This window comes from Atractosteus spatula, chromosome 14, assembly GCF_055471065.1.
Source record: "Atractosteus spatula isolate fAtrSpa1 chromosome 14, fAtrSpa1.hap1, whole genome shotgun sequence".
Classification (NCBI taxonomy): Eukaryota; Metazoa; Chordata; class Actinopteri; order Semionotiformes; family Lepisosteidae; genus Atractosteus; species Atractosteus spatula.
Window position 1 is genome coordinate 29,347,502 of NC_142719.1, and position 26,582 is coordinate 29,374,083.

Below are 26,582 nucleotides of genomic sequence, written 5' to 3' on the forward strand. Positions count from 1 at the left end.
ATTAAGGTAGAGAAGTTAAGATGACTCCATGTTTCCTATTTGCTTACTAGTTTCCAATCCAGTTGCATATACAACCTTGGATTCCTACAGTTTGGACAGACGTAAAACAAAGCTTTCTGGAACTCCAAATAAATGTTTTAGACCGAGCACCGAGAAAACGTCTGAAATCAAAAAGACACAGATCATCCCTTTTATTTCCAAACCCTTCATTCACACAGAGCCATGCGTCTTCCCTGACTTTTCCCCCCCACTACAGCAAGCAAAAAGGCTTTGCCCTTCAGGTCTGTAACCATCAAGCTCGCTCCCTTGTTTTAGGCATGGAGAGCTTTGCCATCAGCCTGACTGTGCTGAAACTGTGCACATTCTCACCTGGCACTGCAGTAAGGGAAAAACAACTCTCCCCTTTGAAAACCTGTACCACAAAATTGACAAACCTCCGTGAAGGCCTTCATGTAAATCAGAGCAAAATGTACAGCCTAAAGATAAAATGTTTTCACAGCCTCTGAACCTGGGCTGTCCCTTATATGAGTTATTAGATGTATAACGCATAGTTCTGTTTGCTTTTATGTGGGATTGTGTTCAAATGTAACCCAAGATCCACCAGTGGTATGTGATGACATATTACCCACCACTCCTATGCTAATGTAGAGTTTAAGCTTTAGTATTGTATCTACTTAGCCTTTCGGATGCCAGTGTCCACGATTAAAATGCATGGCAATAATTAAAGCCAGCAGCCATGTCACCCTGCAACTCACAGCTGGCAGCCCACTGAAGCTAAGCAGGTTACACTGCTCTCCTCCCCACTGATAGCTGATGTGTGGTGAGTGTTCTGGCGCACTATGGCTGCCGTTGCATCATCCAGGTGGATGCTGCACATTGGTGGTGGTTGAGGGGAGTTACCTGTAAAGCACTTTGAGTGGAGTGTCCAGAAAAGCCCTATATAAGTGTAAGCAATTATTATAATTATTATTAAACCAACTCTCTGAATGAGAAGTATTCAAGAGGTCAGGTAAAATAAACCTTGTGCAGTTCTAGGTTTGTAACACACAGCCATTAATAATAGAAACACTAGGTGGAGGCATTGAGCTGAAGATGATTAGGCTTTGAAAAATGGGAGTGCAACGTCCTGCTGCAGATATCTTTGTCATTTCAATGTCAACACTGACATTCCATCCCTCCATGCAAGCAGAAGACCAAAGCATCACTGTCAACCAGGCAGGTCTTCAACGCTTCAACGGCACTTTAAGAAACAATAAACATATGAAACAATAAACATGTATTCATTTCAAAATACATGAAACATTGCATTTTCACCTTTTCTTATAATTGACTTTTTTTTCCCCACTTCTGAGCATTTATTCTTTTTAAATCATTTTTCTTTTTAAAACCAAATTGCTTTCTCGATGCCAGATATATATTTGTTAGGATTACAGTTTTAGGTTTTCGAAATAAATGTTGTGCACATTTATTCCACAGTGTATTGTTAAGTTGCTTTATAATCATATGCCTGTATGAAGACGGCAAAAATAGAACTCCGTTAAACTCTAAAAATACACATGACCTGATTTAAGTGTGAACGTCACAGATGTTTATAAATTAATACTGAGATTTGACTGCTAGAAGCTACAATTGTCCAAGAGTACATCATACAAATACACAAATTCTGCTTTGTATCTGCAGATTTCAAAAGCAAGGTTTTCAATTATAATTTTGGATCAGTAATTGATTTATGCTTCACTCTGAAGGCATGAAAGCAACACTAGAAAAGTGTCTAATTTAACAACAGACTTAATAGATCTGTTTAGACATTTATATTGAATAAAAAGTGCACAGTAGATTCATAGGCCTACAGTCATTACCCACAAACCCCTTCAGTTATATCTTGATTGGTGCATAGAATGAAGGAGAAACCACTCTAAATTTGATACAAATTTGCAAATGGCAAGGAAAATGTACCATGATAATTACAGTAAGTATATCTCAACTTTATTACGTTTTCAATGCAAAGATTAAAAAAAGGCTACATTTAAAAGTGACAGAACCTGGATGTTTTTGAAGTTTAAAGACTTCCCCCTGTGGCAACCAGTATAAAGAACTTGTGTGTTTAATTCTCTTATACAATAATACATTACTTAGAACAAGAACTAAGACAAACAATTTCTAAATACCTACTATCATCTTGAGCCTGTATTACAAATGAAAATGCCATTCACTTTTTTTCACAGTTAAGTTTTTATTCATTCAACATTTCACATTACAAATATTTAAAAATTATGCATACTGTTATAAATAGTTGGCTGCAAACAATTAAATAACATTAGATTCCTTTTTTCACTAGCACTTCTACAGACCAACTCTAGAAATATGGACATTTGTATTACATAACTTAATTAGAAAGAAAAATACAAAAATAGGAACTTATAAATGTGAAATGACATAATAAAAATTAAGGTGATATCTGAAGTAAAAAATGCTATTAATAAATACAACAACCTTCCCATACACAGTTAAAAACTATTGAAATTTTGCCATTAAGTAACATCATTAACAGACAAATATTTAAATATCTTTTCCTTCTGAAAATGTGAACCATATATTGTTGAGCACAATATAGCAATTAGTAAAAACTAGACACTTTAACATATTAAAAGCTTCACCTCAAAAATATAACAAAAATCTGATCAAAATTATAAAAATGAATTATACATTCCAATTAAAAATATACCAATAAACTGCTAAATACATTATTGACCTAATAATTACAATGCTATCAATCACAGTAGCTTGAAATAAAGTAACAAAATAAGCAAATGAGCACAAAACTTTTAATGTTTTAAAAATAACTTCAATTATTTATATTAGTACAAATAGTTTGATTTCTTTTTTTTTTACAAACACCAGCATGAAAAGGATTACAATAACAGTAGAAAATGACTGTGAAAAACATATTAACATCTTCTTTAAATGTCTGCAATTAAAAATGGCATTAAAGAATTACATTGCAAAGATTCTTTTCTGAAAAAATTTCAAAAAAAGTATTGCACATAACAACTCGAAGTTAACTTGCGACATTTACCACATTCAAGTCTTAAATCCCCTTTCACGAAAGGTTTAGGCTCTTCAACACAAAGGGCAGGGGAGCAGGGTGAATTCTCAAGTCTTTCCAACAGTGTCCTATAGAATGCTCAAATCCTGCACTGCAAAGTCTATTTTAGAGTTTTATTTGTGCATTCCGCAGAGGTCTGTGTATGGAGAAGGCATACAGATTAACACATGGGGGTCCTTAAGAAATTAAAACTTTATAAACACGTCTGTATCACAACCACGACAATTAAATTTCAAAAGCTAATTCCTGTATTCATTTTTTCCTCATGCATGCTAAGGATTACAATATGAGCTAGTTGGCAGTTCAAGAATATATATTTTAAATTTAAAATATTTAAACACCTAACATCCATTCTTGTGGTACAAGATAACAGCCTAACATATACCAAATTTTGTATTCGTAATATATTTATATTTCTGCTACCATTAGTGAGGGAGTCAGAATTTTTTTTCTAATATAGCCAGGTGCTGAATGCATGTTTAGAAATATTAACATTAGTTTAATGACAACCTATTCTCATCATGCTTTAAGATCATTTGTTTTCAGTTCATACAGAAACAAACTTGTGGAAAAGATATAAGATCTTTAGCAATACACTTTCGATCTCCTCTGCAGACTCAAATTCACAACACCAGTGCACGCTTATATAGTTAAAAAGTTTCCTCAGCACTGAAATGTATAAAAAGCAGAATTGAAAATAATATATATTAAAATCATTCAATTTTTTTCTTTTAAATGAAGTTTACCATATATGCAGATCTCTCAGTAACAAAAGTACAAAAGCTACCTTTCACAATGTGAAAAATTGAGGTATTGCAAAAAGGAGTTTTCCCATTTGTGAAAAATGTGCCTAAAATGACTGTTGGAAAAAAAGATATAGAAAAGTAGTGCATAATAAATGTTTATATGTGCATGACAAAATAATTTAGCTAGAAAACACTGTACCAAAAAATCAGCAGGCCATGTACAAAAGAATTTTTTCTCATTAACAGCAAATTCTTCAAAAAGTGTTATACTACTAAAATGTTAACCCACCACACCCCCTAACTTAAGTCATGGTAGAGTTGGTGCAACAATACACCCATCAAGCCAAAACAAGGATAATTTCTCACTACTATATTAATAAGTTATATTTCAGCACTAAAATCCCTGACAAGTTATATGTAAGCAAATTCAGATACTACTGGAATTACCTACACTAGCGTAAGCTTTTGTTTTCCATAACCTGTTCGTAAGTAAGCTAATGCAGTTTTCTCTAAGATGTTCAACTGTCTAGCAACAAATGTCTCCATTTTGACCTTTGGAACTTGGATTTTTCTGATGATGCCTCTACCTTTAAAAAGAACTAGATTAACTTGTATCGTGCAGGTCTCTTAACTTCTCTTTAACAATTTGAGGCCAATCTTTGGTTTGCTGGAGCCCATCTGAACATCATGATAAAGAAAAAAAAATGTTCATTCCTCACTGTTGCACAACCATCTTTGGCTGTAGATCCCAAAGTACCTAGGTTTCACCTCTTTATTGCAGTCGTCATTTGAGTGGATAACTTGCAGGTGGCCAGACATATTAAATGCCAACCTGCAGAGCATGCAACAACTAGACTATTTATTGTGCATCACATGCTATATGTTGGTTACACTATCACATGCATTTGTCAAGTTGGCACTAGTGATACAGAAAGGGACTTAGGTTTATAAATTTGTCAATTACACTAACTTCTATTTCCTTTCACCATTGTTTCTTGCATTAAATAAAATAGGTCATCTGTGAGTCTGGGAGAGTTGCACTGACGTGCACAAACAAGGGCTCGGTATCAGCAGTCCTGAATATTACTGTGCTTTCATGTTTGCTAAAGGGTTGCAGATACAAGGTGGTTTAAATGTCTTAACTGAGGCTTGGCCTGGTTGGTTAACTGTAGGCACAGTAACTATATTTCTTATTTTATTTGTGATGAGCACAGTCTCAGTTTCTAATCCTGCCAGCAAAGAGAGAGGAAAAAAAAACTAACAGGAGAAGCCTTTTTAAAAATCTGTACCTTCGGAAGATGCCTTATCCCTTTGATTCTCATGTTGGACAATGTTTAAGGAGGGGGAAAGCTTGTTTTCTACACCATACTCAATACATTAGCAGCAAAGCTTGAGGTATTAGGTTTTGCATGTCAAAATGGAGAACAAATGCTAACAGTTTTATAATGAAATTAATAACTTTAAACATTGGGATGGTCTAAAGAAATGCACTAACTAGACTCTAGGAAAGGAAACACCAGTCTGCAGCTATTATGTTCACACCAATTTAGATCAAGCTTTGGTTAACTACTGGGAGATTTTATTTCAAATCTGCATCCTAAAATAAAGAAATAAGTGCACCCTTCTTTAGCAAGAAACCTTTTGTAATCAAAAGCCAATTCAAGATCTCTCAGCGTTCTTCTTTTCTCTTTTCTTCCTCAAGCGACTGCTTTTATTTAATGATTTCCAAAAATTAGTCCAGGTTTAGCCAATGAAGCTCAGAAAAATATATAAAGTCATATCTTTACTCTGAAACATACGAAAGAAGCACAAAGGTTTCTAGCATACTTCATATGAGGTGAAACCTACACCCCTCAGTGGATAAAAAGTTAATGTTTATGAAGAATTAACGCAAACATCTGCACTGTAAAATATTTAAAATTGTACTACTTTCATACATTTCAAAGGTAAAGGACACCAGATTTGGTTCATTACAACTACATTTTTTAACTGGAAGCTGTTTATAAATACATGTATATATATACATATATCATAAATAGCTCTAAATGCATTCAAGTCCCATGTGCACTAGTAAAAAAAAAACAAATGGAGTCAAAGTAAAAATGGATTTCACTTTTCTTTTTCTACGTGTTCTTTTAAAAAGAAATTCCAGTTTCAAAATAAGATTAAATAAAAATAAAAAAAGTAAAAACCAGATTAAAAATAAAAAAAAGGAACCAGCAACAGAAAAGTGCATTTATTTTGTATGACGTTTGCAGCTCGAGACGACCGTGCTGGTTCAGTTCCAGCGGAATGAAATGTGCCGAGGGCGATCTCCTCCCTCTTTTACCAGTGGCTTGTGGAACTCCCTGCCAGCCCGAGAGTGAATAGCAGCCCAGCAATATTCACAGTAATACTGTAGACAGGTTACATTGGCACAGAAGAATGGGGCGAACTTCCCACCGCAGCGGGTCCCCTGACATTCATCGCACAGCTGATCATCGAGGACATATGGCTTGACTTCCACCTTCAGTGTGGGAAAGGTCCGAGCACACAAAACAAAACAAAGAAAAAAAACACACCGTCAGTTACCGCTCAAGAGACAGGTTCCTTGGATTGTAGACTAAAGAGCAGTAGGCAAGAAACAACATCCCTGCCATTACAAATAGATTCATCTCGCATTCTCAGTGACCAACAGTCCCTTCTTCTCCGAATGAGAAACTAGGGTTTAAACGGTCTTAAAAACCCAGGTGAACATGCTGAAAGAAGCAAGTGTGTTTTGTAACTGCAAATCTACTTGTTTTATCACTCTAATCTATAAAGCCTGAGGCATTAAAATGATTTAAACATACATAAGTATAATTCAAATGCTTGAGGGAGATGTCAATAAGGAGATTAACAAGGGTTTGACTTATTTCACCAATGGGCCCTATTCTGGATACTTCTTAAGCTTGTGTATTAAATCATAAGACATCTATAAACAACTACAGATGATAACCTTTTATCACTTCCGACTGAAATCAGAGCTCAAGTGGAAATCTAGGCAATTCACAACTTCAATGCAGTACTCAGAGGCAGTGTACAAAACAATCCATAAAACAGCAGAAAACAAATGTGGTCATTTGACATAGTAAATACCTGGTCTGGTAATTTCTACTGGTTTTTGCCTAGAGAATCTGTAACCAATGCAAAATGTATTCTGCTGTTAAAAAGAGAAGATTTTTGTACCTATGTGATTATAATATATCGGAAAGCAAGCTGTGCACATGTTCTACAACACTTTGATTATTATGATATTGTCATTATAATAAAATGTACACAAACTACCATTTCAACTTGATGAAGGTAATCGCAGCTTTTTTTTTTAAATCAAGAAAGCTGTAAGAGCACAAGCCTATTGATATCAGTCCTTGAGGACAGTGTAGGTTTAATACAATATTAATGAAATACGTTTTTCTTTTTCATTTTTGTTCTTTAAGGAACATAATCTAATTTCACTGGGCTTTAAACAATATTTCAAATAATGTGTATTCACAGTTGTGTACATTTACAAAAACGTGAATACCATCTACACTTTTCATCATGGCGTACAAAGCAAACTGAACAGCGGCATGACTTTTCCTAAAACAGTACTGAGCCGCCGTTAGACCCAACACCCCAACTTTAACACAATATTTACAAACAAGGGAAGATTGCTCTGCCTGTCAGTGCTCAGCTGTAACCAAATGACTGATAAAAGAACTGGGCAATTTGTTGCTTCATGACACATCACCAAAAAAGCCACTACATAGCTTATCAAACTAATGGCTAGACTGACTAAACAATTCCTTCATTCATCACAGGCTTTCTGCCATCAGGCCCTGTTGTTGCTCTTGGTTTTGGGACTGCCTGTGAAGGAGACCCTGCACTGTGGCTGTGTACTCACCCGTTTATCAATTTCTCCGTGCTGCAGCTGCACAAAGCGTGCGCTGATAGCAGCAATGTAGCTCTGTTGATTAGAGAAGGCGACCCGCCCAGCTCCTTTGGGGTACTTCAGCTCTGGGTCTGTGTCAATGCCTGCATAGCAAACTCCTCCATACAGCCGGTCCATGATCATGGCAAGCTCCACTACGGTACACAGCAGGAGCATGAGAAGGCAGCACATTACAGGGTACAAGTCACATGTTTAAATACACTATCAGCTTCCTGCTGTAAATGCCCATACGTATCACATACAAACTGCATAAACTGGCAGCAGCTGAATTAAAGGCATGATCCTTGTTGTGTTGTATTCATTATGTTTGCCCGATGTCTCATTAATATTACGTCTCACAGCATATAATGACCAACGCATTTGATAAACATAACTGGGATCACACAAACTCCTCAGCAATAAAGACAGCTATCCTGACACTAAACTGTGCAGCCAGCTTGAATACATCAAATTAACCCCCAAAATGAAAACTGCCACTGCCACGGTTTTTGAATTAAAAAAAAACTATAACTATTTTTCTATGGGGTATATAAGGGGGTGTACATATTGTTTGGTTTACTGATTTAAAGAGCACACTACCTGCACGAAGAGGACGTGGAACGCCACCCACAAAAATAGTCTTCCTTGGATCTAGGGGCTGGGAGCCATCCATCACAAAATCACTATCGTTGAGATTCCAAGGGCGAATCTGAACCTATTATTATCAACGTGGGATTAGCACATATTATGAATCCAGAAAAGAAGCAATTTAGTCTGCTGGGCACTGTTGCATGTCAAGAATCTAAAGCAAGCAATAATAAATATAAGCGCACATTTCCCTTCTACACCCAAAAAAACAAAAAAGTACTGCATTCTTACAGTAAACTAAAAGGCATGGTATAATTATAGCAAATCAGATGGCTGCCGGGATTCTTACCGGTTTGTCCTTAATGGTGGGACTAGAGACACAGAGGTACAGCTTGCCATCTTCTTCAATACAAGCATCAATCAAGGCCTGAACTGAGCTCTCATCTTGGAAAAGAAGGAATGCATAACCTGGCCAACCAGACAGGAGACAAGTCAGGTGGGCAGGTGCGTCTCCTGTACAACCTCAAACAAACACTCTGCATTTTTCCCCATTTTAAACCCACTTGGTATTCCTTACCTTTCGGAGGAAAGTAAGATTTGCTCTCTGCTTTGTGAGGCCAATCCACGAAAAGGTGTCCAAAGCGCCTGAAACTAGCAGTTATTTCATCTAGAATGCAAAGGTTTTGATATAAATGTTACTTATACTACATACAAATAAGCTTTCAATACCAGATAAAAAAGTAAATGTTTAAAGCAATCTACAAAATCTGCAATATTTCATGCTGCAACATAGGGAATACATTTGCATGTACATTGTAGTTCTATAAACAATCATTTCGTCAAGTCATTTTTGAAGAAAGAAAGTACAACAGGGACAGTATGAACAGATTAACAGGGGCGGTACGCTCTCTTTTTTCTGAACGCTACTCATTCAGAAAGAAGAAATAAAGATCTCAGAAGTACTATTTCAGGAGTGGTGCATTTTCAGGCTGGTAAATCAATATTCATTTCTCTTCTATTCTTTCGATTCTTGAAGCCAGTTTTCGAGCTATTGAACTTGTAAACCCCAAACAAAAGATCCCGATGGTCAACGTAATTTGAAAGGTTTCCTACCAATATTAAAAAAAAAAAACAGGTCCTTGAATAGTACAGAAGAATTGCCCCCTATCAGAACCAAAATGTTTGTATCCTACCATGTTAATTGGCCCCTAGTAATAACAGGAAAAAAAAAGTTAGTGTTATATAATATAATGGCTCCCGTGCGACAGATTTAAATAGAAGTGCAGTTTTTCTCCTGGGTACCCACACCACGTATAGAAAATATGTTATGGAAACTTATATATATTTCCTATACATTTTGCCAGTATTATGGGAATGTTTCTATGACAAAGAATTAAGTAAATATGATCTAATCCAAACATGAAAGCTCTTCAGCACAGTGGCTCAGTGGTTAGCATTGCTGCCTCGCAGCGCTGAGGCCCCAGGTTCCATTCAGGAACGACTGAATGTTCTCCCCATGTTCTCATGGGTTTTTCTCCAGGGGCACCGGTTTCCTGCCACAGTCCAAAGACATACTGGTGGGTTAATTGGCTTTTGGGAATATTGGCCCAGGTTTGAGTGTGACTGTATGTGCCCTGCGATGGGCTGGTGTCCAATCCAGGATAAATCCTGCCTTGCACCTGTTTCTTTGTTGAGATAGGCTCCGGCTCCCCGGCAACCCAGAATTGGATAAAGCAGTTGGAAAACAGTTGAATGAAGGCCTCTTTTTTTGACATTCCTTCTATATCATCTTATTAAAACTGTATATTGTCTGGCAGTGGATCTCCCACAAACACTGGGCCACAAACACTTAGGACAGTGTTCCCATCATTCCATGACCATACCTTCATCAATGTCGGGAGGAAGGCCTCCGACAAACACTTTTCGAGAGTAGCGCTCGACTCGCTCCCCGTTCTGATGGGGAAAGCAGTGAGGGGAGCCTAGGCCAGGAAGGCTCTGCTCAGGTCGGTCATCATCCGGGAATCCGTCCTCCATTGGGAAGAGTGAGGAATGACCTGAGAAGAGACATGGAACAGAAAACACGTAGTGAGCGCCAGCAGCCAGGCTGCAGCTCCGGCAGCCAGCCACTGAAATATTTACTTTTACATGGGCTGAATTTCTCTTGAGTGATTCTAGGACATATCTGGAATAAAGAAAAAAAAAAGTATTCTAATAAAATCGAAGAAGGAATTGTGCATCAAAATCACAGAATTAACTGTATTCTAATATACAGAACAGTATTCACAAAATATAGAAAGATCAGAACAGGACTGGTGCATCTGCATCATATTAGTTTACAGCATAACATTTAAAATCAGTTACAACATAACCCTACTTCAAACCCAACTGCAGTTATATACATTTGTTTATTATTCTGCCACTTGTGACTCCCTGTTTCTTGCTTTGCAGCATATAGCTTTAAACCTGAGTGTAATTGGAGTTTCATTTCCACCAGCTATCTTTAATGCTTGCAATGCATTTTGAACTGCTCTTGGACTTCCACTGAAACAAATGAAGAACACACTAACCCTATGAACAGCAAAACTATCGGTACTGCTTTTAAAATCCCCGTTCCCCAGTTCTACGAACGTGGCAAGCAATTGAAATTGCATTTTATAAGAACTGAGTCGAAACAACAATGTGACAGAGACACTGTAGAGGATTGTTATGTTAGGGAAAGACATCCTTGGGGTAAATTGCTAAAGATTATTCTGTGCTGAAGCAAAAACTGCACCGATCACAATGAAACATCAAGCTTCTTTACATAAGAGATCTAGCTCCCTGTCATATTTACTGTCATTCTGTCTCAGCCAGCATGCAATCAAATGGCTGTCACATGCACGTGTTCAAGAACAACACTATATTACAACCAATAACAGCTCCAACACTGTCATGCCCAATCCTGTCCCTAGGCCCACTGTGATCAATCAGACTTTATTAATAATCTTTTAACAAAAAAGCCATAGTTAAAGGATTTATGAATAGTACAAACTAGTAAAATATGCCTGCACTCCAGTCAATGTTCAATTAAGCAGTTCTTAATTCAGGATAAAATAATAGTGCATGTGGTAAGGAAAATCATAATTTTTATGTGATAATTCAAAGATAAAAGTGTGTTTTGATGAGAGATGAGTGAAGAGCAGAGGAAAGATTGTCATGAGGACACAAACTGCTTTCAGTTTACAGGAATAATGCCATCTTTCGTCAGATATTTTAAAGTGGTTTTCTAGAGGACTATGCAGCTTCTGACCAAAGGAGGCAGCTCAGATTGTTGCAGATAGCCTGCACACACAGTACGTGATTTCTAGGTTACTTTGTTGCTGTTCTTACTACAAAGTTGCATGCTGTTATCAAAGCTATAGCTGTTTTGTGCATCTCCTTATTTCTGCAGACTGGAGACAAAATGTAGATTACATGTGTGCTCTCTCAAATAATAAAGCAGATTGAACTGTAAAACCCTACATACAAAGGACTGATTTGTGATCTCGGCTTTTTTGCCCACCATCATAAGCTGAAGCCTCCTTATCAGTTCAAAAAGCGCTTATCGTGAGTCCTGAAGGCAAACATTTCAGCTTGAAATTCCAATAAATGCTCCAAGATGAATTTTCTTTTGAGTTTAAAGGTTAAAGCTATAATTCGTTCAAAACAAGACTTAATAACATTTAAATTCTAGCATCCTTTTCTGTGAGCGTTTGGATTACATGAACGTTTGCATGCATGCCTTTCATGGAGGCCATCGATTAAATGTGTTTGAGGGCTCATCAACATGCAAGTGACCTCTCTCAAGAGAAATACACAGGAGACAGAAAGCACTTGCATTTATGTCAGTCACACGGGAATTCCATTAAGATGAGCTTCCTGTATTACAGCGGAGACACTGGAAAGGCACAGATATGCGTTTCCCTGCTCCTTCCAGCTCACGCTTTTTATTTAATTAAACAGCAGGCTGCCATGCCTTCAATTATCAAGTGAAGTGAAAAGATGGAAGGGATGATTGACGTGCTGTGGCCTTCACAAAAAAAAATGGATCACATTTATACATAATGCATTTAAAAATTATTTCATATGTTTTACCTCGTCGCCTCCCATATGTCCTTGCTGCATGCAAAACAAGACAACAGAACTGTAAGTACGTAGGTCACAAGGTGCAGTCAAGGCATAGCTTGGTTATAACCCCTATGATGGCATCCATGTGTACTGAACATTGATCTTTCGGGTTACACAAGACAGACTGCTCCAAACTGGGATTAATCTGAAGATTCTTAGTAATTACAATACTAATGTGTTTAGTTTAATAGTAGAGTATTAGTAAAAAAGCAAGTTTTTGATTATTTTCACTTGAGGGTTAATAACAGTACTATTATAATATTTCTACCAACTGTTTTTCTTTTGTGTAACATATTATCTTTGCATGCCGCCGTAATCAGCTATCACAGAGCACAGAACAATTCTGATTTTCTTTAGTTAGCATGGTCAAAATATATAGAGACTCGATCTGTGGTGTTAGTATAAAATAAAAACAATAAAGCAACTAAACATGTTGTCATACCATTTATGGGCAAAGGACTATCTCCCCCTTGATGTGAGAATCCTAAACGACCTTTAACCAAGCAAAGAAAACACAATCAATTAACAGATCAATTTTAAATTGCTACAAGTAATTTATCAGTTAAATTGGACCATAAACTCATTTTTTGCTATGAAAATGTATGACAAAATCGTAGAGAATATTAAATTGTGCACAAAACATATCTAAATTGTGTGGTATAAAGGAAATCTTGCAGATTTCATTTCATTAAATAAAGCTGGAGTGAAAGAACAACTGAAAGCTGAACTATAAAAATTAAGATTTTACACTTATACAAAGCAAAGTAAAGAGTGCTGGTCCTAATTCACAGGGGCATGAAAGCACTCGACGTTTTAATATTCCATCACAGGCCTGCCTTCAGCAATGGATTCCGATCATGCCAGATCGATCATACCTCTATATTAGCACCAGTGATCTCCCTTACACGGCACACAACACTGAACCTATTTCAGACCTAAACAGTGCTAATTCAGTGCTGTTCCCTTTCAAAACTATCTGAATCATACTGCAACAAAGTCAATGATATTCAGTGGCAGCACTATTCTGTTACCATCATGCAAATCTGTTAAAAGATTAAAGACACACCAAGTGAAAGAGGAGGTGCATTTAGAATTTACATTGATCAAATTCTTAGTTTAAACCTAATTAAAAGTCCCCACCACCAACCAAAAAAGAATTAGGCTAATATGCCTTTGTAAATAGACTGCACAGTGCAGTACAGAGATAAAATCCAACCCAAACCGCACCCTTGCCAGCTGAAATGTCACTAGACTGCTATAAGCAAATCTTCACACAGTGTTCTTACGTTCCAAGTGTTCTGAATTAGGCAATACTGAGGGGAGTCTCCCACATGGGCTTATTATATCCTGAGATCCAAAGTTTTGTTTTTCTTATATGCTGCAAAGTCTGTAGTATCCCTATCTCCCCGATACGCCCCTGGATTAGCAATACTAATCCTACTGCAGAGGGGGATGATACCACAATCACCTGCAGGGCAATCGACATCTACAGACAATGCACCCTTACAAGTGCAAGCACGTATTCTACATTATTTTTCAACCTCATGCAAACTCCCCCAGGTAAAAAAAATGTGCACCTGTGCTTAGGAAGCTCCCTATTGGCTTTGAGCCTTTTCGGGCAGCAAAGTAAACACACTGTTCAAACCAGGATATGGTGATTTCAAGCCTTCCTGTAGGAAGTTTACTTTAGCAACTCAGTTAAAGGGAATTATTAATGTACTAAAACAATCCTTGAATGGTATTGAGAAAATGTTAATTATATTGTTGTCTCAAAAAGTATGTAAAAATGCATGAGACAGTACAGAGGTTTATTTTATTATCTTGTTAGACCACTTTTAGCACTCTGTCAAAAAACAATATAAAAAAAATCTGATACCTGAGTTTCTTTTATTGTTTCATTATAAAGAATGGTCACACATTAGGTTTGTCTCAACCTTGGGCAAATAGGCAAAAAAAAACCTTTTCCTGCCAGTGAAATACGGTATCACAGCAAGATTTCATAACAGCTGTTTCAAAAAGCATAAAGGCCACACTGTCTCGGTTTCCATTGAATACATGAAGCTCCAAAGAAGACAAATACTTCATACATTTCCCAGGAAGGTTAATTCACACATCTGTCCAGCCGTAACGATGTACGACTATACAGTTAACAACAGACTTGCAGCCATCAGAATTGTTTTTATGATTTCACCCCAAAATTTCTGACACATTCAGGAGAAAAAATACGGAAAAATTAAGATTCCACTTTAGCATGCAAACAAAAATACATTCTTACGACATTAAGGTCCCATATTCATCTATACAAATGCAAAATATTTCTAATTTCACGCAATTACTGTATTATCCATTACCAGCAATTACGACTGTCACCTAAAGCTCCTACTATTCCATTTAAAAAAGTTACAATGAAAAATTAATTGAAGAACACAAGCAAGGAAATAACAGATTGGTGTTTGCAAAAAACAACAACTGAAGAGATGGAATTATTAATTAAATGCAACTACTTTTGATGGCATTTCATAAAGAATCAGGATACTGCTCAACAAGCACTGGAGGTTCATATTCAGTGGTACTGCAGTATATCTGAATGTAAGACCACACTGCAATTTAGAGTCTAAATACTTTGCTGTGTACAAAGCTGTCTGAAATGCCATAAATGCTTACTATACCCACATTCAATGCTAAATTGCTAAGATTTAACTGAGAACTGGTTATCTGCAACAAACATTACCTAGAGATACTGTAGATATGTCAAATATTCATCATGTACAGAATAAAACTATCAAAAAAACACAGTGATGGGTTGACTTTAGCATCAATGAAGGATAATCATTATTGTTCATCTAGCATAGCATGTCCTGGTGTATCCTTTTATATTCTTTAGCCTAAAAATGCAATCTAACAAGCAGCATAAATGAATACATTTTACATTCAAATTTTATTTAATAACAAAATGCATCTCACTTGCATGTGGTTAAAAGAGAAAACCACAGTTCAAGATCTTACTAAAGACTTGTCCGGTCTTTCAAATTCACAATCTGACTCTTGAATCTCAGCACAATATCAACACAAGCATAAAAAGTGCAAATGACACATTTTGGAACCTATATTGAGTACCACATCAATACAAAAGCATGTTAAAGAAACACTTCTAGAAACGAATCATACTCACAATAAGCAAACGTTCTCTATACTGCTTGCTTTATCATTAAAGAGGTTAACTGGGCTGTTTAATATATATTTTGAGAGCTCAATACTCGTCTGTGATAAAGTTTGTTTCTTAGAATTAAAAAAATGTATCTAGGAAGGTAACATTTCATACTGGTGTTCGAAAACATTAAAAAGCTTGTGCTGACAAAAAGCACAGCGTACAGTAATACCATTAAATATTCACATCACAAAAAAATGTCTCTATGTGGTTAAATTCCACAAAAAAAAACAATTGAAAAAGAGGGGAACGTGCACAACCATGTGCAAAGAAAAGAAGTAAAGTTACTTTCCACTGGTGAAGAGGTGTGAAATTTCTCGCTCTGAAGCAGACCTAAGCCAAATGATTAAAACTATGCTGATGTTCTTGGATCAATTACTACCGAATGCTAATCGATTTGACAAAGACCTACCTTTCAGCGAGTCTTGCTCAGCCCTCATAATGTCAATCAAGGAGTTCTCCAATGAGTGCATGTTGAAGCCATCAAATGATCTTGTGCGCTCCTGCTGGATATCAAAAAAGTTTGTTAAATTATAAGATCTTTTTTGTTGTTGATTGTTTCTACTAAACCATAATAAATCCACCCTTTGTAAGAAAAGCCAAGAAACAACTAAATTAGAATACCTATATTCATGTTCTCTCTTTATAGGCTTAGTCTATTTTGTTTTAATTCATGAAAGTGTTCCCAAACACGCACAATGAGTGTAGCAGGGTCTGAAAACATATATTCATATTATTGTTGTTGTTATAAAGAGCTTTTTGGAAACAAAAATGTGCTTTTTCTTACACAACTGCAGTGAATAGTACAAAATCAATCAAGTGGAATCACAGAACACCGAAGGAACATTAAGAGAAGGAATCATCATAACTTTTCTATCCACAGTAGCAGGACCCACAAAAAACTGCCAACACTGTTGTTCATGTAAACCAAGCAGGACCATTACAAACCAGCCCAACCAGTAATTTTAACGTAATGTCTGGATCCTCCCAAAATATGATGTAGGACTGAAAAGAAAAATCACGTGCTGTCTCGATACACACCGCAGAACCACAAAAAAAAAACTGAAGATGTCCATTATGCATGCAACCATGCGTCGCAGACCACAGGATTTTCAAAGACATGCCCACAGTGCTGATTTGTCTTCAGAGCCTGCATTCAACCCAGCAATGCCATGCCTTTCCTAGTTCTGCTGGCAATAGCTGGCTTTGTTTCTGTAAAGCGAAACAGCAAGTCTGCAAATGTACCAACAATGCTATACTGTACATACAACACATCTGTAAGTATACGCATTGCTAACTTGACAGAACCCAACCATAGAAATAATGTTGGAAGAAGTTCAAGGGGTAACTCAAGGACATACAGCAATATTACACTGGTGATCAGTACCTGAATTTCAATGAGAAAGATTTTGAATAAAGTATTTTTTATGTAATAAGGGATCCATGGTTTTATACGTACTGCAAATCTAGTATAATCAAGATAATTAGAGTTTAGATAAATAGTACTTAAATAACTTTTCACTATTTAACTGTGTAATAAATACACCAGTACCAATAGAGAACCACATACTCTTTTTGCTTCCTCGGGCCTTTGCCTTTCAAGCTTAACTGGAACTTTTGGAGTTGCCCAATTAGACCAGTGAGGAAACTCTTAAGAACGGTTAACCAGTAAAGAAGAAATGAACGTGGGGTCAAGGATCACCTGAGGACTTTACCTAAGGCTATCTTTGATGCACCTTATGCAATGGGACTCTGCTGGGAAAAGTTCGAGATGAAGCTTGTCTATAATACATGTGTGCTGCATCAGAGGCCACACAATTATTAAAAAATGAAAGGGGGGATGTGTATAAAAACTTTCCTTTGTGTGTTTTGTCCCTTTTACACCCACTCTTCATATAATACAGCAACGTACAGTATGTGTGCAACAATGTGTGCACTGAGAGCTGCAGGAGGGAGAGAGTGCAGGGTGCCTCATGTTCAACTATTACCATTTTGGACAGTTATTATTCACTATAATAAAAACAGCAGAAGATTCTCTCTAACATTCTTTACCATTCTCACAGGTTCCCTATTCAAATCTGTCCAGATTGGATATAAATTACGAATAACAAACTATAACATAAAAACTGCTCTATATTATGCCTAGTGATTCCAAAAAATCATACAGCAGAAAAAACAGTATAACTAAACCTTTTCTCACATTATAGGTCCCTCTTATCTAACAAATCAGATACAGAGCATTTCAGTATATGACCAGTGACAAGGACAAACAATGTTTCAGTAAAAACTTGAATTGTTTAGGGTGAAGATGTTAGCTATATTTACATTTTCATACTAACTCAAAGCTACAAGGAAATGTCAGCTGGCACTAAAGTAGGAGGAAGACTATGATCTATTATCTGCATAACAAAATCTACGCCAGCCCAAGCCCTTTTTAATTTAGATGAGCCTCGTGAAATTTAGCACTCCAAAGAGGTAAGAATGTGCCCACCAATTGATCTTTCACACAAACTTAGTTACAGTTATTAAGAATCTGATTAGAACAGCACAAAAGAGTGTTTCGATTTAGAATTATTTGACAAAAAAGGCTTGCCTGCCATCATCGATCCTGCCTCTTAAAAATATCCCTTAAGAGGGTCCAGACTGCTTTCCCAAAACTCAACCCAGTAAACTAAACAATTAGTTTTTAGAAAAGGTGATGAATATTTGTAGTCCTCTCTCAAACCCCTGCACTAGCACTGACATTACTGTCCTTTTAATTACCATAAAATGGAAATTAAATGGAAAGAAAAAACAGAAAATAAAGAAGTCCTTTGAGTATTCAAACCCCTTTACATACCAGTATCTTCTAAGACATTCTAAAACATTATTTTTTTCAGAATGGGACTCGGAAAAGAAAAAAAAATGTTGTATATTTCTGTAAAATGAATCATTGCTGTAATTTTTTACACTGAGTTAGTGCACTTGTTAGCTTTTCCTTTGAGCGTGTAAGCCTAAAGGCTTTACAGCAGGGCCTGGGACTCGTCTGGGGCACAGCCAGCAGTGGAAAAGAGCAGCTCAGCTGACTCTGTGGTCACAAAGGGCAATGCTGTCACCAGTTTAAATAGGTTCTCCTCTTTAAACCAGGATCATGTAATTCCACTGCATTGTGGCTACAGAAAACACAGTGTGAGGCATTTATTCTGGGCTGTAAAACTATTTATATACTTGGAAGCCCTGAAAGTAGGAGAGTTTTGATATAAAAGAGAGGGACAGAGCAATTTCATTTCTTACTGTGGGTTAAATGCAGTACAGTAAACAAAATAAGGCATTGGCATCTGAAGATTGTTGCAAAACTTATTCCTCCAACAGTAAATTCCACCATGTTAAATACTGAAAACAGCAAATTCTGCACCTTAGAAATGTCCTTTTGTTACTCTTTTTTAGAAAAAAGCTGTAATTAAAAACTGTACAGACAGTATTTTGTTCTTACTGTATGCTCTTTCAAATTTTCTTAAAACTCCAAAATCTCTGGTAATAAAAGTAGCAGCTATGAACAGAAATAACTGTGTTACCTATTATGTTCAAAGATGACATTAAGAAAACTAACAGATTTTCTTTGAAACAGCAGTTTTGTAAACACCATTAATCTGGAAGTCAAACCACACCATAGATGATTTTTGTGTTGCTGTTCAAAGAGTTTCAATGCCTTTGCCACTAAAAGTATATTAATTTTCAATCCAGAGATTCTGAAGCATGGGGTGTGAAATTTTTCCACAGGGCCTGTGATTTTCTCTGATAATAAAGTAATTAAAGTGTAGCAGCAGCACTTGATCAAAATATTGCAGTAGAACATCTGTGACACATAAGCTAGAAGCTTCCCACTTCATTGCATTAAGAAGCAGAAACCGATGGATAAAGCCCACAACGAGCACAGATATAATTTGAATATTATTTCTATAGAATAAAAACTTAAAATCTGCATATATTAATCTCATTGTATCAACTCTAGAGCTTGTAATTAAGTTCTCTTTAAATACATAATTCTATCTAGCAATTTAAATTGTAGCCGACGTAATTAGTTTTCCCCCCAAGATATTGTAGACCAAAGTGAAATATGTGCTGTGCTACAAATGTAAAGCAGTGTTTCTTATTTCTCACAGGGAGAAGAGAGGTTTAAATAGATGCCACAGTAATACAGACACTGTAAACAGATGCTCCAGTTTTTTTAATGCCCCAGTTAAGCTTTACTTTTCATGACTCTGTTTCTCCTAACAATTCATTTACATCACACACAATCACGTACACACGCCCACACGCACGATTTTAAATCCCCCTAAAACAGAGACAATTGAAACTGATGACAGAATTGAAGGAAGAAAAAAAAAAAAAGAGTTCAAAGCTTAGCTTACAAAACATTATGCTTCACTGTAATCTTATCTTACAGAGGCCAAAACAAAATGACCCATACATTCAACCAGAATTTCAAATCAGAAGAATTACAATATCTGACTTGTATATATTTTACAATATTGCCAAGTAAATCACTTGTTTTCGTAATTATGAAAGTCATCTATCACTTACTACAGAACCCATTAGTACAGTGTGTACTCTGAATTACGCAGATCCATGACAATATTTGCTTTGGTCCGATTAAAGGACAAACTTTTTCCACAGTCCAAAAATAAGTTCCTGGAACTATTCCATTGTTAAAGTACAGTACTACTGAAAACAAACCTGACCACAGACTTTAGCACAGAATTCATACTGGAAATCCAGACAAAGAATTAAAATCATCAAACCATAGGACACACGCTATTATCTTCAAAATTAAACATAAAAACATCCATTTTCAATAACTGATTCATCCAATATGGGGCCAGGACCTAACCCAGCAGAATGGGTACCTGACAGGATATATACTAGATGAGCTAATAATCATTTCTTAAATGTATTTTAACTTGAATCCAAATCATAACATTCCTGGGATACTTTTTATGAATGCAAATTGCTACGTAAAAGGAGAAGAATAGATCTGACTGTGACCTGAAAAACTAGAAACCACAAGTTATGAAATAAGGGGTGGAAAAATTTAAACTAGGGTGTGTTCTAATACTAACTCTACCCATATTTCACAGAAAACAAAAATTAAAGACAACAGAAATGTGATGATTTATATCCTCTTTAATGGTGCCAAAGCTTTTAATAGTTATCAAGGCAATAACATCAAGCGTCGATTTGTAATACTGTTTTTTATTGGCTCATGTAGCCATACTTTTTCCTCAATTTAATTGCACACAGTTTTAATTTGATCTTCAGTTTCTGATATTACTAGCACCGATAGTTTGCCACTAGCACCAGTTGACAAAACCTTGCTTACAGCAATTAACTAGCACAGCTAGTAAGGAAACACTGAAGACAGTTAGTGACCTCCATCCACAGCCTTCGATCATCAAGAACCTAGACATTGGGATGCCTTGAAGCCACAAGTGTAAAAGATTCCCAAGGCTATTGCTTCCTAACTTCAAGATGGGCCTGTACAGCAGGCCAACACACAGCTCCGTGCAGGAGCGCCAGTGTCACTGCAGTCTCTGTGCTGCTGCAGAAAGACAGGCCATATCTAGTATTTTGGCATCCGGTCCACAGCCTGTCATGGCTGATCATCAAAGGGGGATGCAGTAAGGCACCTCCACGGGATCTTGATGTTATACAAAAACCTTAACAATGACTTTCCTAAACAGAACTTTGAAAGGGACTCCATCACCCAGTCTGATCTTTACTGTATACTCCTTATCTTGTGCAGGGCACAAGCAAACAAGATATCGCAACTTGTCTCATCTGCACACGGCGTGTACATTTCCACGTCTAAAACAGATTAACCATTGAATACAGCTTCACAGGCTGACAGGTAGTTATTTTTTTAAAAATCTGACCTTTACAAACCTTTACTCCTCTGTTTTTTTAGTTTATAGCCTCTGGACCTAAGCAACAGCAGATTGTTGGCCTTAGATACCAGTATCTGTATCCTGTTCAATCACAATAGTGCTTCAACTGGCCAGACACAAACTGAAAGCGGCCAAACCTGTATTACGAAGGGCACTGTTCGCAGCACTTCAGGGATGCTGCCCTGGGCAGTCAGAAGTATTATCCTAAAAGGTAACAGATTTTATCAAAGCGAACCAACACTTTCAAAACCTGACAACCCTATCATCAAAGCATAGCATCCATCACCAAAATCACATGTTTTATTTTCTTGTTTTCCATTCTGCTGGTTAATCATAAATGCCTCATCTGTGACAGCTTAGGCAGAATTCATTTCTTCCACAGAAGGAGGCTATGTATTATTTTATCACTTATTTTTCATACTGCAAACGTTGGTGCCTTAAAAAAGGATTAAGCCCCAGGAAATGTCCAGCTCCTCTGAGCTGAATTATGAACGATGCTGTACATAAGAATCACCAACATTTGCAGAGAAAATTAATTACACGAGAGCCGCTTAACAGAAGCCACATAATGCATTTATAAGTTTTTTGGTTTAAACTATCTGGGCAACTTATTCCGACTGTAATTGTGGCTTGCTTTCGTCTTACGTGGTGCTCAGATAAGGCAGATGCTCAGACAACTTTCATCACAATTACAGATCATGCTCATTAGTTGTCAGATGTTGCTTTTCCTCGATTGTTCCCGTTGTGCACAGTATGCAGACGTTTACAGAATTAAACAGGATGAGAACAAACTGTTTTGACTGTAACAATCCTTGTTTTCAATGGTCTGAATTGTGAGACCTGTTTCTTAATCGCTCCCAGTTCAACACGCTGAAGAAAACAGCAACATGGCTACTTCCAGGCTGTAGGCCTGAACCATGTACTGTAAGTAAAAAAAAACGATTTAATAATGACAATAATTTCACCGCTCACCAATGCATATCTTTTAATGTCAACTTCGGTACACACATGACGCAGTTAAATGATTTCTTTGCTTTTTTCCCCCCCACGTTCTTGCACATTTTAAATGAATAATTGATACTTTTTAAAAAAAGTGGCTAAAGAGTTTATTCTTTGATGATAAGTTTTTGGATATTCTCTAAGTGCATATAAACTCTAAGAAGAAGGAAATGCATCTCCGGCTAAGAACTCCTACTTTGGGCACACAGTCTCTCAAAATTAATGTCTAAATGAGTCAGGAGATACAAGTAGTTTAACATGCTGCACTCTCCAGGCTAAGATGTCTACACATTTCCTGGATAATCAGAGAGCTCCACCTTGCATACTACCTCCTCTTATTACTATATACAAACCTAAGGGTGCATGAACTACTATAACCTAATACAGAAATATTATAATTAAAAAAGGTATATTTTACCATTTCCTTTTCTTTCCACCATTTGCTTTCTAAATGCAAACACCAGGTTTTACCCCTGATTTTGAAAACAATGAGGTTGAAGAAACTTACGGTAACACCCCTTAGAAAATAACCCATTCTATCACACTGTACTGAATGACACAGTCATTCTAAAACTAAAATACTGATTACCACATCCCCTCCTTTTATACTTGAGACCAGCTCTCCAAAGTACCAATTATACATGTGGATGATAATTCTGCACAGTTGGCACAGCTCGAAAAGAAAATGAAATGTTAAACTTCTCATTAACTTGAGCAGCACAGTTACTGCCCATGACGAAGGGATCCGAACATTTTACTCCTATCAACTTTGGACAGAATTAATAATTCAAATGTCAGCGCTATGCATTAGTCCGTCTTCCCTGATCGATAACAAGAACTCATCAGGTTACCTTCCCCGTCAGCCCAGACTGAGCTGGAACGTGGCAGATAGGACTCGGCTGGAAAATCCAGTTTTAGATAACAGGAGTAAAAAAAAAGAAATATCATCCGCATCACATCTTAATTTTGAACTGCTAAATGCTTTATAGTGTTAAAACAAAAATGCACATTATTAGTAGCATTATTTTAATTCACAAAATGCCCGGGGTGAAGATCTCCAGCATGCATGCCACAGTTTAAGTGCTTAAATGATTTTGCAGGCCATCATTCAGCTGCTAGGAGGTGCCGGATTTCTTTTCTTTTATTTTTTATTAAAATTTCCTCACATTGACATCAGCTCACCAAATGGCAAAGAAAAGCTGCTGCTTTTGACTCACTTGTCCTTGTCTTTTTATATCTGCAAGACATGGCTTACAGAACTCGAATGGCAGGGCCACATTAGTCATCCAGGCCTGTGGCATTTACAGCACACGGCTCTGGTCTGTTGCTGCAGTGCATCTATCAAATGGAGCTACGCGAAGGCCTCGTGTTAATCAGATTAGGCCTTTCTGAGTGGCTAGGAGGTTTACAAAACATACATGCATGCATAAGCGTGCAAATACAGAATATTACAGGCCGCCTTGCTCTTCCCCTCACCTGAAACGGAAAGATGTTCTCACTCCTGCTCATGCTGTCTTCCATCCAGGATTTGGGGTTGAAGCCCGGGCTTGTTCGCGAATACTTCTGCGAGGGCATGTGGTTGTTCGGGAATGTCTTCTTCAGTGGGGAGATGGAGTTGAGAGGTGTCATTCCGCCATTGAGCCCCCTGCGGTAATCCCGGCCCTGGGATCCCCCCCAGCCGCCATAACCGCCCCCAGGGCTCCACGATGTGGAGGAAGGGGTGGGTGAGGGGCTTTGGTAACTGGCCCATGGCGAAGGCGGCTTATTCAAATTATTAGCCAAATGGGGCAGCTGGCTGAATGCCGCATTCCTGTGGGGGAAAGGCGGGGGGTGGGGGCTCGCCGGCGACCTCCGGTGCGGCTGATGCTGGTTGTGGGGGTGCTGGAAGTGGGGGTGCGGGGGGTGGTGCTGGGACAGGGGTCCGATCTGAGGGGAGAAATTGCCCCCGAAGCCCGGGCTGACGTGGTGGGAGAAATTCTGGAACAGCAGGGGCCCGTTGCTGGCCGAGGCGGCCGGGTTGAAGAAGCTGACGTCTTCGTTGATGATCGTGGAAGGGGTGGGCGGGATAGCAGCCGACCAGTTGTTGAAGCCGGTCAGGGAGGACGAGGAGGAGGTGCTGGACTGGGCGGCAGTGCCCAGGCCCGTCGTCTCCTGGTAGTCAAAGCCGGTCAGCACCGGGGACTCGATCCGGAGCTTGTCCTTCCCGTTGCTGCTCTCCGTCGTACCATTCTCCCCTTTACTCTCCTCTGGTCTTGCCTTCTCCAGCTCCGATATAATACCTGCTTCCTGGTGGCTTGGCGACAGCTGCTGTTTTTCTTGCGTTTCTTGTATCTCCTGTTGCTGCTGCTGGACTTTGGGTTTTTCTGACCCCAGAATCTCATCTTGCATGTTACTGTGGGCTGCCGGTGCAGGAAAAAGCCAAGCCGATCCAGCACTGCTGCCATTGGCAGCTGTGTTGTTATTTATAAAAGCAGCAGGACTTGGGGTTGCATTCTGATGATGATGCGGAGGCTGCAGATGTGGGTGAATTCTTACTGGGAAAGCTGACTTACTACCAGTGTTGTTTTGCACTAAGACTCCAAACCCGTAATCCCCCATTTAGGTGATCCAGTATAATTTTCCCCCAAAACACTCAGTATTTTGCTCCTTTCCTGTATTCCCTAAAACAAACACAGACACAACACACAAAAGGGCGAGAGAAAGTTAGCTGATGGGGCGTTCTAGCCAAGTTAATGGGAATTAAATGACGAAATTTCTGGCCTTGAGTCGGAGCAAGTCTGTTAATAACAATTCAGTAATGTATGTTTGATCTTAACTCTCGAGTCACCGTATTCTTTGAAGACAAATTACTATTGCTGTCCAAGAGGAGCTTTTTAGTATCCTAATTATAGCCTTGTGACGTTTCTATAAAAATACGCTAGCGATTCCACAAATATTTTTAGCACATCACATACGTACATAATTGCGCCACTGCCCTTGCAATCATCTGTATATGGTCGCGCTAGTTTAAGAAAACGTAAAGATCTTACCTTTTCGTCGTTTTTTCTTGCTTCTTGTCAGCAAACAGCCTTAACCTTGCTCGACCATTTAAATACAGGAAAATTTTGATGACGTCTAACGTTTGATCAAGATTCAGGCCACTTTTCCCTCTCCTGCTGAGCAATTCACGCCAAAAGCTTACTAGAACATCTCCAAATAGGCTATTTCCGAAGCCCAGCTCAGCTTTCGAGAAGAATAAATTGACTTTTTTTCACCTTTTAGTACCCTTGTGTTCTCAGATGCGACGTCTCCAACGAGATCCGTTCGCTTGACCACAGCAAAATAAGCTGCGGCTGAGAAAGCTAAATGGCCGGCGAGGATATGTTTCCTTATAAATCTGTTTCATAGAAAATTAATCCTACAGAGCTGTATTTCCCAGCGTCTTGTTCTTTTCTTCAATGACACAAAATCCTATTCTTATTTTTTTCAAAAAAAACTATTTAACAAACAAAATTTACGTCATCGGTCGTTCCTTGGGTTCATTAACTGCAGCGAGTTCCAATCAGATTTCAATCAAATATGTTTCTTCGTCGGCCTCATGTTTTTGTCACCTTGTTCTCGTAATTATTTAATTATTTTATTTGTCTTTACTGCGTTTCTTTGCCGCTGTCCTTCTCTCCTCAGAAACGACCGAAGCTAAATGACAGCCAGACCAGTCGCGAGACACTTCCGGCTAGAGCCCTTCCCCTCCCAGAAAGCCACACCTACATTGTGGGCCACAATTCCTCAACCACGCCCATTTCAGGACCGTATTCGCTATCCCATTGGCTGTCGCACTGAAAACTGCGCCTTCTTCACCCAACATTCTATACCTTTGGTGTGTCCCCGCCTATTAAGGTCACCGGTTATTAAAATACGCCTCTCTTCCTCTTTGAGGCTCCTCCCAATGAGGTCT

The 26,582-nt window shown here is 38.0% G+C and overlaps 1 protein-coding gene across 6 annotated transcripts; it reads right to left on the reverse strand.

Moving 5' to 3' along the window:
- Window positions 1–2,213: 2,213 nt before the first annotated feature.
- Window positions 2,214–26,329, reverse strand: cpeb4b (cytoplasmic polyadenylation element binding protein 4b). Of its 6 annotated transcripts, none has more exons than XM_088932060.1 (11): window positions 25,678–26,329; window positions 24,125–25,308; window positions 16,138–16,228; window positions 12,960–13,010; window positions 12,485–12,508; window positions 10,255–10,425; window positions 8,949–9,038; window positions 8,721–8,839; window positions 8,384–8,498; window positions 7,757–7,938; window positions 2,214–6,358 (listed from the first exon to the last, which is right to left on the reverse strand). In XM_088932060.1, exons 2-11 carry the CDS (start codon window positions 25,244–25,246, stop codon window positions 6,131–6,133), a joined length of 2,193 nt encoding a protein of 730 aa, XP_088788186.1. In that variant the 5' UTR covers window positions 25,247–25,308; window positions 25,678–26,329; the 3' UTR covers window positions 2,214–6,130. The 6 variants fall into 6 exon arrangements, with proteins under 6 accessions (XP_088788186.1, XP_088788185.1, XP_088788188.1 ...); XM_088932059.1 differs by having other exon boundaries at window positions 16,138–16,231; XM_088932062.1 differs by lacking the exon at window positions 12,485–12,508.
- Between the last annotated feature and the right edge of the window lie 253 nt (window positions 26,330–26,582).

What these genes read in the sequence shown, in the direction of transcription:
- cpeb4b (XM_088932059.1), bottom strand. Translation starts at nt 25,246, where the DNA reads ATGGGGGATTACGGGTTTGGAGTCTTAGTGCAAAACAACACTGGTAGT. An exon ending in TGAGCAAGACTCGCTGAAAG is followed by an intron (nt 13,011 to 16,137) that starts GTAGGTCTTTGT and finishes GCTTGGTTAAAG; the next exon opens with GTCGTTTAGGATTCTCACAT. An exon ending in ACGGAGAAATTGATAAACGG is followed by an intron (nt 6,359 to 7,756) that starts GTGAGTACACAG and finishes CCCACACTGAAG; the next exon opens with GTGGAAGTCAAGCCATATGT.